The sequence below is a fragment of the Haliotis rufescens genome, unplaced genomic scaffold (assembly GCF_023055435.1).
Source record: "Haliotis rufescens isolate VD_foot unplaced genomic scaffold, xgHalRufe1.0.p SCAF_11, whole genome shotgun sequence".
NCBI lineage: Eukaryota > Metazoa > Mollusca > Gastropoda > Lepetellida > Haliotidae > Haliotis > Haliotis rufescens.
Window position 1 is genome coordinate 42,825,065 of NW_025963791.1, and position 11,200 is coordinate 42,836,264.

Below are 11,200 nucleotides of genomic sequence, written 5' to 3' on the forward strand. Positions count from 1 at the left end.
CCATGACATTGTGAGCTGTGTATAGCTGAGGAGAGACATGACATTGTGAGCTGTGTATTTGCAGGGTGATTATGATCCGTCCAAGACGAAGGTCGTCCACTTTACTATGAACCCGGCTGAAATCGCTCAGAGGCACCGAGAGGAGGAGATGAAAAGGTTGCAAGACGAGAATGACAAACTAAAACAGAGGCTGAAGTTATTGGAGGAGTCTGGAGGCTCGGTGGACGATTTGACTCAGAAGGTGGAGAAGAAACTGCAGGAGCCAGATGTCAGCAAGGAGGTGGAAGGTGGGCCAACGGAGTCAGATGGTGGAGTGTGAGATGGTGGAGTGTGTGAGATGGTGGAGTGTGTGAGATGGTGGAGCGTGTGAGATGGTGGAGTGTGTGAGATGATGGAGATGATGGAGTGTGTGAGATGATGGAGTGTGTCAGATGGTGGAGTGTGTGAGATGATGGAGTGTGTGAGATGATGGTGTGTGTGAGATGATGGAGTGTGTCAGATGGTGGAGTGTGTGAGATGATGGAGTGTGTGAGATGATGGAGTGTGTGAGATGATGGAGTGTGTGAGATGATTGAGTGTGTCAGATGGTGGAGTGTGTCAGATGGTGGAGCTTGTCAGGTGGTGGAGCGTGTGAGATGATGGAGATGATGGAGCGTGTGAGATGATGGAGCGTGTCAGGTGATGGAGTGTGTGAGATGATGGAGTGTGTCAGATGGTGGAGTGTGTGAGATGGTGGAGCGTGTGAGATGGTGGAGTGTGTCAGATGGTGGAGTGTGTCAGATGGTGGAGCGTGTCAGGTGGTGGAGGGTGTCAGGTGATGGAGTGTGTCAGGTGATGGAGCGTGTCAGGTGATGGAGTGTGTCAGGTGATGGTGCGTGTCAGGTGATGGAGTGTGTGAGATGATGGAGCGTGTCAGGTGATGGTGCGTGTGAGATGATGGAGCGTGTCAGGTGATGGAGCGTGTGAGATGATGGAGCGTGTCAGGTGATGGAGCGTGTGAGATGGTGGAGCGTGTGAGATGATGGAGCAAGTCAGGTGGTGGAGCGTGTCAGGTGATGGTGCGTGTCAGGTGATGGAGTGTGTCAGGTGATGGAGTGTGTCAGGTGATGGTGCGTGTCAGGTGATGGAGTGTGTCAGGTGGTGGAGCGTGTGAGATGATGGAGCGTGTGAGATGATGGAGCGTGTGAGATGATGGAGCGTGTGAGATGATGGTGCGTGTCAGGTGATGGAGTGTGTCAGATGGTGGAGCGTGTCAGATGGTGGAGCGTGTGAGATGATGGAGCGTGTGAGATGATGGAGTGTGTGAGATGATGGTGCGTGTGAGATGATGGTGCGTGTCAGGTGATGGAGTGTGTCAGATGGTGGAGCGTGTCAGATGGTGGAGCGTGTGAGATGATGGAGCGTGTGAGATGATGGTGCGTGTGAGATGATGGTGCGTGTCAGGTGATGGAGTGTGTCAGATGGTGGAGCGTGTCAGATGGTGGAGCGTGTGAGATGATGGAGCGTGTGAGATGATGGAGCGTGTGAGATGATGGAGTGTGTCAGGTGATGGTGTGTGTCAGGTGTTGGAGTGTGTCAGGTGGTGGAGCGTGTGAGATGATGGAGTGTGTGAGATGATGGAGCGTGTGAGGTGATGGAGTGTGTCAGGTGATGGTGTGTGTCAGGTGTTGGAGTGTGTCAGGTGGTGGAGCGTGTGAGATGATGGAGCGTGTGAGATGATGGAGCTTGTGAGGTGATGGAGCGTGTGAGATGATGGAGTGTGTGAGATGATGGAGTGTGTGAGATGATGGAGTGTGTCAGGTGATGGTGTGTGTCAGGTGTTGGAGTGTGTCAGGTGGTGGAGCGTGTGAGATGATGGAGCGTGTGAGATGATGGAGTGTGTGAGGTGATGGAGCGTGTCAGGTGATGGTGCGTGTCAGGTGATGGAGTGTGTCAGGTGGTGGAGCGTGTGAGATGATGGAGCGTGTCAGATGATGGAGCGTGTGAGATGATGGAGCGTGTGAGATGATGGAGCAAGTCAGGTGATGGTGCGTGTCAGGTGATGGAGGGTGTCAGGTGATGGAGCGTGTGAGATGATGGAGCGTGTGAGATGATGGAGCGTGTCAGGTGATGGAGCGTGTCAGGTGATGGAGTGTGTCAGGTGGTGGAGCGTGTCAGGTGATGGAGTGTGTGAGATGATGGAGTGTGTCAGATGGTGGAGCGTGTCAGGTGATGGAGTGTGTGAGATGATGGAGTGTGTGAGATGATGGAGCGTTTGAGATGATGGAGCGTGTGAGATGATGGAGCGTGTCAGGTGATGGAGCGTGTCAGGTGATGGAGTGTGTGAGATGATGGAGTGTGTGAGATGATGGAGCGTTTGAGATGATGGAGCGTGTGAGATGATGGAGCGTGTCAGGTGATGGAGCGTGTCAGGTGATGGAGTGTGTGAGATGATGGAGTGTGTGAGATGATGGAGCGTGTCAGGTGATGGAGTGTGTGAGATGATGGAGCGTTTGAGATGATGGAGCGTGTCAGATGGTGGAGCGTGTCAGGTGATGGAGTGTGTGAGATGATGGAGTGTGTGAGATGATGGAGCGTGTCAGATGGTGGAGCGTGTCAGGTGATGGAGTGTGTGAGATGATGGAGTGTGTGAGATGATGGAGCGTTTGAGATGATGGAGCGTGTGAGATGATGGAGCGTGTCAGGTGATGGAGCGTGTCAGGTGATGGAGTGTGTGAGATGATGGAGCGTTTGAGATGATGGAGCGTGTCAGATGGTGGAGCGTGTCAGATGGTGGAGCGTGTGAGATGATGGAGCGTGTGAGATGATGGTGCGTGTGAGATGATGGTGCGTGTCAGGTGATGGAGTGTGTCAGATGGTGGAGCGTGTCAGATGGTGGAGCGTGTGAGATGATGGAGCGTGTGAGATGATGGAGTGTGTGAGATGATGGAGTGTGTCAGGTGATGGTGTGTGTCAGGTGTTGGAGTGTGTCAGGTGGTGGAGCGTGTGAGATGATGGAGTGTGTGAGATGATGGAGCGTGTGAGGTGATGGAGTGTGTCAGGTGATGGTGTGTGTCAGGTGTTGGAGTGTGTCAGGTGGAGGAGCGTGTGAGATGATGGAGCGTGTGAGATGATGGAGCGTGTGAGGTGATGGAGCGTGTGAGATGATGGAGTGTGTGAGATGATGGAGTGTGTGAGATGATGGAGTGTGTCAGGTGATGGTGTGTGTCAGGTGTTGGAGTGTGTCAGGTGGTGGAGCGTGTGAGATGATGGAGCGTGTGAGATGATGGAGTGTGTGAGGTGATGGAGCGTGTCAGGTGATGGTGCGTGTCAGGTGATGGAGTGTGTCAGGTGGTGGAGCGTGTGAGATGATGGAGCGTGTCAGATGATGGAGCGTGTGAGATGATGGAGCGTGTGAGATGATGGAGCAAGTCAGGTGATGGTGCGTGTCAGGTGATGGAGGGTGTCAGGTGATGGAGCGTGTGAGATGATGGAGCGTGTGAGATGATGGAGCGTGTCAGGTGATGGAGCGTGTCAGGTGATGGAGTGTGTCAGGTGGTGGAGCGTGTCAGGTGATGGAGTGTGTGAGATGATGGAGTGTGTCAGATGGTGGAGCATGTCAGGTGATGGAGTGTGTGAGATGATGGAGTGTGTGAGATGATGGAGCGTTTGAGATGATGGAGCGTGTGAGATGATGGAGCGTGTGAGATGATGGAGCGTGTCAGGTGATGGAGCGTGTCAGGTGATGGAGTGTGTGAGATGATGGAGTGTGTGAGATGATGGAGCGTGTCAGGTGATGGAGTGTGTGAGATGATGGAGCGTTTGAGATGATGGAGCGTGTCAGATGGTGGAGCGTGTCAGGTGATGGAGTGTGTGAGATGATGGAGTGTGTGAGATGATGGAGCGTGTCAGATGGTGGAGCGTGTCAGGTGATGGAGTGTGTGAGATGATGGAGTGTGTGAGATGATGGAGCGTTTGAGATGATGGAGCGTGTGAGATGATGGAGCGTGTCAGGTGATGGAGCGTGTCAGGTGATGGAGTGTGTGAGATGATGGAGTGTGTGAGATGATGGAGCGTTTGAGATGATGGAGCGTGTCAGATGGTGGAGCGTGTCAGATGGTGGAGCGTGTCAGGTGATGGAGTGTGTGAGATGATGGAGTGTGTGAGATGATGGAGCGTTTGAGATGATGGAGCGTTTGAGATGATGGAGCGTGTCAGATGGTGGAGCGTGTCAGGTGATGGAGTGTGTGAGATGATGGAGCGTGTCAGGTGATGGAGCGTGTCAGGTGATGGAGTGTGTGAGATGATGGAGTGTGTCAGGTGATGGAGCGTGTCAGGTGATGGAGTGTGTGAGATGATGGAGTGTGTGAGATGATGGAGTGTGTGAGATGATGGAGTGTGTCAGGTGATGGAGCGTGTCAGGTGATGGAGTGTGTGAGATGATGGAGTGTGTGAGATGATGGAGTGTGTGAGATGATGGAGCGTGTCAGGTGATGGAGCGTGTCAGGTGATGGAGTGTGTGAGATGATGGAGTGTGTGAGATGATGGAGCGTGTCAGGTGATGGAGTGTGTGAGATGATGGAGCGTGTCAGATGGTGGAGCGTGTCAGGTGATGGAGCGTGTCAGGTGATGGAGTGTGTCAGGTGATGGAGTGTGTGAGGTGATGGAGTGTGTGAGATGATGGAGCGTGTCAGGTGATGGAGTGTGTCAGGTGATGGAGCGTGTCAGGTGATGGAGCGTGTCAGGTGATGGAGTGTGTGAGATGATGGAGCGTTTGAGATGATGGAGCGTTTGAGATGATGGAGCGTGTGAGATGGTGGAGCGTGTCAGGTGATGGAGTGTGTGAGATGATGGAGCGTGTCAGATGGTGGAGCGTGTCAGGTGATGGAGTGTGTGAGATGATGGAGCGTGTCAGGTGATGGAGCGTGTCAGGTGATGGAGCGTTTGAGATGATGGAGCGTGTCAGATGGTGGAGCGTGTCAGGTGATGGAGTGTGTGAGATGATGGAGCGTGTGAGATGATGGAGCGTGTGAGATGATGGAGTGTGTTAGGTGATGGAGTGTGTCAGATTGTGGAGTGTGTGAGATGATGGAGTGTGTCAGATGATGGAGTGTGTCAGGTGGTGGAGTGTGTGAGATGATGGAGTGTGTGAGATGGTGGAGTGTGTGAGATGGTGGAGTGTGTGAGATGATGGAGCGTGTCAGATGATGGAGTGTGTGAGATGGTGGAGTGTGTGAGATGATGGAGTGTGTGAGATGATTGAGTGTGTGAGATGATTGAGTGTGTGAGATGATTGAGTGTGTCAGATGGTGGAGTGTGTCAGGTGGTGGAGCGTGTGAGATGATGGAGATGATGGAGCGCGTGAGATGGTGGAGCGTGTGAGATGATGGAGCGCGTGAGATGGTGGAGTGTGTCAGGTGATGGAGTGTGTGAGATGGTGGAGAGTGTGAGATGATGGAGTGTGTGAGATGATTGAGTGTGTGAGATGATTGAGTGTGTGAGATGATTGAGTGTGTCAGATGGTGGAGTGTGTCAGGTGGTGGAGCGTGTGAGATGATGGAGATGATGGAGCGTGAGATGATGGAGCGCGTGAGATGGTGGAGCGTGTGAGATGATGGAGCGCGTGAGATGGTGGAGTGTGTCAGGTGATGGAGTGTGTGAGATGGTGGAGAGTGTGAGATGATGGAGTGTGTGAGATGGTGGAGTGTGTGAGATGATGGAGTGTGTGAGATGATGGAGCGTGTGAGATGATGGAGTGTGTCAGGTGATGGAGCGTGTGAGATGGTGGAGAGTGTGAGATGGTGGAGTGTGTCAGATGGTGGAGCGTGTCAGGTGATGGAGCGTGTGAAATGATGGAGTGTGTGAGATGATGGAGCGTTTGAGATGATGGAGCGTGTCAGGTGATGGAGCGTGTGAGATGGTGGAGTGTGTCAGATGGTGGAGCGTGTCAGGTGATGGAGTGTGTGAGATGATGGAGTGTGTGAGATGATGGAGCGTGTCAGATTGTGGAGCGTGTGAGATGATGGAGTGTGTCAGGTGGTGGAGTGTGTGAGATGATGGAGTGTGTGAGATGATGGAGCGTGTCAGGTGATGGAGTGTGGCAGGTGATGGTGCGTGGCAGGTGATGGAGTGTGTTAGATGGTGGAGTGTGTGAGATGATGGAGTGTGTGAGATGGTGGAGTGTGTGTGATGATGGAGCGTGTGAGATGATGGTGCGTGTGAGATGATGGAGTGTGTCAGGTGATGGAGTGTGGCAGGTGATGGTGCGTGGCAGGTGATGGAGTGTGTTAGATGGTGGAGTGTGTGAGATGATGGAGCGTGTGAGATGATGGAGCGTGTCAGGTGATGGTGCGTGTGAGATGATGGTGCGTGTGAGATGATGGAGCGTGTGAGATGATGGAGTGTGTCAGGTGGTGGAGTGTGTCAGATGATGGAGCGTGTCAGATTGTGGAGCGTGTGAGATGATGGAGTGTGTCAGGTGGTGGAGTGTGTGAGATGATGGAGTGTGTGAGATGATGGAGCGTGTCAGGTGATGGAGTGTGGCAGGTGATGGTGCGTGGCAGGTGATGGAGTGTGTTAGATGGTGGAGTGTGTGAGATGATGGAGTGTGTGAGATGGTGGAGTGTGTGTGATGATGGAGCGTGTGAGATGATGGAGTGTGTCAGGTGGTGGAGTGTGTGAGATGATGGAACGTGTGAGATGATGGAGTGTGTGAGATGATGGAGCGTGTGAGATGATGGAGTGTGTCAGGTGGTGGAGCGTGTGAGATGATGGAACGTGTGAGATGATGGAGCGTGTGAGATGATGGAGTGTGTGAGATGATGGAACGTGTGAGATGATGGAGTGTGTGAGATGGTGGAGCGTGTGAGATGGTGGAGTGTGTGAGATGATGGAGCGTGTGAGATGATGGTGCGTGTCAGGTGATTGAGTGTGTCAGATGATGGAGCGTGTGAGATGATGGAGTGTGTCAGGTGGTGGAGTGTGTGAGATGATGGAACGTGTGAGATGATGGAGTGTGTGAAATGATGGAGCGTGTGAGATGATGGAGTGTGTGAGATGATGGAACGTGTGAGATGATGGAGTGTGTCAGATGGTGGAGTGTGTGAGATGATGGAGCGTGTGAGATGATGGTGCGTGTCAGATGGTGGAGCGTGTCAGGTGATGGTGCGTGTCAGGTGATGGAGTGTGTCAGATGATGGAGCGTGTGAGATGATGGAGTGTGTGAGATGATGGAGCGTGTCAGATGGTGGAGTGTGAGAGATGGTGGAGCGTGTCAGATGGTGGAGTGTGTCAGGTGGTGGAGTGTGTGAGATAGTGGAGTGTGTCAGATGATGGAGCGTGTGAGATGATGGAGTGTGTGAGATGGTGGAGTGTGTGAGATGGTGGAGTGTGTCAGATGGTGGAGTGTGTCAGATGGTGGAGTGTGTGAGATGATGGAGTGTGTCAGATATTGGAGTGTGTGAGATGGTGGAGTGTGTGAGATGGTGGAGTGTGTGAGATGGTGGAGAGTGTGAGATGGTGGAGTGTGTCAGGTGATGGAGTGTGTCAGATATTGGAGTGTGTGAGATGGTGGAGTGTGTCAGATGGTGGAGTGTGTGAGATGGTGGAGAGTGTGAGATGGTGGAGTGTGTCAGATATTGGAGTGTGTGAGATGGTGGAGTGTGTGAGATGGTGGAGTGTGAGAGATGGTGGATTGTGTCAGATCATGTGAGATGGTGGATTGTGTCAGATCATGTGAGATGGTGGATTGTGTCAGATCATGTGAGATGGTGGATTGTGTCAGATCATGTCAGATGGTGTCATATGGTGGATTGTGTCAGATCATGTGAGATGGTGGATTGTGTCAGATCATGTGAGATTGTGGATTGTGTCAGATCATGTGAGATGGTGGATTGTGTCAGATCATGTCAGATGGTGTCATATGGTGGATTGTGTCAGATCATGTGAGATGGTGGATTGTGTCAGATCATGTGAGATGGTGGATTGTGTCAGATCATGTGAGATGGTGGATTGTGTCAGATCATGTCAGATGGTGTCATATGGTGGATTGTGTCAGATCATGTGAGATGGTGGATTGTGTCAGATCATGTCAGATGGTGGATTGTGTCAGATGGTGTCATATGGTGGATTGTGTCAGATCATGTCAGATGGTGTCATATGGTGGATTGTGTCATGGTGAATCTTGGTTCGGTCAGAATGTCACTGTAACCGTTGCCGTATTGTGTTTGTATTTTAAGACCACAAGGTGTTTTCACATCTCAAGAATATCATTAAGTATAGCTCTGTAGAATTGTTTTGGTCATTCATGTTGAGTCAAGGTCATCCCCAAGGTCATGGCACATACTGCATTACCAGTAAAGTAGCTCAAGGCATTGAACTATAGTTGTGTGCATGTCTATTAACAACCTGGAACTGATCCCATTAGATCTTAATTAGAGTAGCGAAAGTCATGGGACTTATGTTTCTCAGGCTGTGAGGAAATGGCAGTGAATGGGCTGCTGTTGTTGTAAGTACTTGCAACAAAGACACTCTTGGGTTCACTGCTGTGCACCTTTGTTTCTACAAGGTTCATGAAGTATCCTATCTCCTTCTCAGAGCTGAAGAGCCAGCTGGCAGATTATTGGGGAGGTCAAGATGTTTCATATGGTGTCAGAGCTGAAGAGCCAGCTGGCAGATTATTGGGGAGGTCAAGATGTTTCATATGGTGTCAGAGCTGAAGAGCCAGCTGGCAGATTATTGGGGAGGTCAAGATGTTTCATATGGTGTCAGAGCTGAAGAGCCAGCTGGCAGATTATTGGGGAGGTCAAGATGTTTCACATGGTGTTAGAGCTGAAGAGCCAGCTGGCAGATTATTGGGGAGGTCAAGATGTTTCACATGGTGTTAGAGCTGAAGAGCCAGCTGGCAGATTATTGGGGAGGTCAAGATGTTTCACATGGTGTTAGAGCTGAAGAGCCAGCTGGCAGATTATTGGGGAGGTCAAAATGTTTCACATGGTGTTTTCTATCTCCTTTCCCTCAGAGCTGAAGAGCCAGCTGGCAGATTATTGGGGAGGTCAAAATGTTTCACATGGTGTTTTCTATCTCCTTTCTCTCAGAACTGAAGAGCCAGCTGACCCGGGAAGAGCTACGCAACAAGCGACTGATGGAGGCGTTCAAGAAGACGAGCCAGGAGTTCCGTGAGGTGTGCTACCAGCTGACGGGCTACAAGATCGACATCCCCTGTGCCAGTCAGTACCGGCTGACAAACATGTATGCCGACTCCCCACAGGACTACCTGTTGTTTGCTGTGAGTAGAGGGCAGCTCTGGACGCAGCTCGTGTGGCTGTGTCGTTCATGTTCATTTGTAAATGTAAAATCTGATTATCTGATTAGAGTTGTGTAAATACATTGTAGCTTCGGGATGTATCAAAATACTCGTGCTTGATATAAATACAATCTATATTTTCTAATGTACAAAGAGGACAGAATCTATATATACTACTCAAAAGATGTTAAAGAAAACCCCCTTTTTTTTCATGACAGTAGTTAATCTGTCAATAGGTGTTCTTTAACTTCTTTTGGGTATTATATATATCAAATTAATTTAGAATTAGCTGTATATAGTTTTGTAGCATGAGATAAATATATTGGTAGTGTGGTATTGAGGGTTGAGTTGAGTGACACCACACAAGTTGACGGATGTGGACATTAACACGGAGACGTTTCCTCCACAGCATGGCTCCTCTGGGGAGACGCAGATGCTACAAACGGCTTTCTCCGAGACTGTGCAGGACCTGATTGACCTTTACCTTGCAAAACAGGACAGTATCCCAGCATTCCTCAGTAGCGTCACACTTCAGCTGTTGGGGAGTCGAACGATGTGTGTAGATTGAATGTACCTCCAAAGTGAGGGTTTTAATGTCAAGGTGTGTACCTCTAAAGTGAGGGTTTTAATGTCAAGTTGTCCTCTTGGACGTTGGTGACAGAGATGCTTCTCCTTGCAACGAACACTTACCACTGCAGAAAAAAATTCAAGATTCCAATGGACCACTGATGCACATGATGGCAGAGAGAAATCTACAGTTCATGACAAAATTATCAAGTGAAACGCAATATACAGCGATGAAATTATCATGGTGCAGAAACCAAATCTGCTGAGGTTTATCTAATCACTAAATATGTGACTGTCTGGTAGGCAAATAAATGCTGACTAGGTCTGCTTCCCTTGAAGAGTATCAGCTCATTGGATCTGTGAACTCCAAATGTGGATGGCTGTCCTGCTGTAGGACAGGGGGATGTGTGGCTCAACGGCACGGTGCCACTGCACATCCTTGTAAGGATGAAGCAACATGGGAAGCTGCCGACGTAACCATTGGAAACAGTTGTTATTGTGTACAGAAACTGTTGATATTGATGTTGTTTTTTTAAGAAGACAATAAAGATCATACATGTAAACTTTGTTTACATTCTCTTTAATTAATACATGCCGTATGGTGGCACACAGTCGCCCAGATGGGAGGGGACGCCTAGAGCTTTCATTCTCATGGGGATCACATGTTGCCTTGTTGTTTTACCTGGTGTACCTGGATAGATTATTGGGGGGTCTAGTTTCACATGGCTTACCTGGATGAGTATTGGATTTAAGATGGTTCAAATGGTGTACCGGGACAGAATATTGGGAGTCGAGATGTTTCAAATGGTGTACCGGGACAGAATATTGGGAGTTGAGATGTTTCAAATGGTGTACCGGGACAGAATATTGGGAGTCTAGATGTTTCAAATGGTGTACCGGGACAGAATATTGGGAGTCGAGATGTTTCACATTGTGTTCCTGGATAGATATTTGGTGTCTAGATGTTTCACATGGCTTACCTAGAGGATTATTGGGGTCTAGATGTTTCACATCGCGTACCTAGAGGATTACTGGGGTCTAGATGTTTCAAATGGCGTACCTGGATAGATTATTGGGGGTCTAGACATTTCACATGGCATATCTGAAGGATTATTGGGGTCTAGATGTTTCACATGGCGTACCTGGAGGATTATTGGGGTCTAGATGTTTCACATCGCGTACCTCGATAGATTATTGGGGGTCTAGATGTTTCACATGGCGTACCTGGAGGATTATTGGGGTCGTGATGTTTCACATGGCGTACCTGAAGGAATATTGGGGTCGTGATGTTTCACATGGCGTACCTGAAGGAATATTGGGGTCGTGATGTTTCACATTGAGTACCTGGAG

At 49.9% G+C, this 11,200-nt stretch overlaps 1 protein-coding gene across 3 annotated transcripts in view; it reads left to right on the forward strand.

The window, feature by feature from the left end:
• Positions 1 to 10,413, forward strand: part of LOC124123245 (mitotic spindle assembly checkpoint protein MAD1-like) — a 50,479-nt gene extending 40,066 nt beyond the window's left edge. For 2 of the 3 annotated variants that reach the window (XM_048392790.1, XM_048392791.1), the window contains exons 15-17: positions 65 to 287; positions 9,075 to 9,265; positions 9,693 to 10,413. In XM_048392790.1, the coding sequence (XP_048248747.1) occupies positions 65 to 287; positions 9,075 to 9,265; positions 9,693 to 9,851 (573 nt within the window). In that variant the 3' untranslated portion in view covers positions 9,852 to 10,413. The other variant, XM_048392792.1, reaches the window with a different exon arrangement.
• The last annotated feature ends 787 nt before the right edge of the window (positions 10,414 to 11,200 follow it).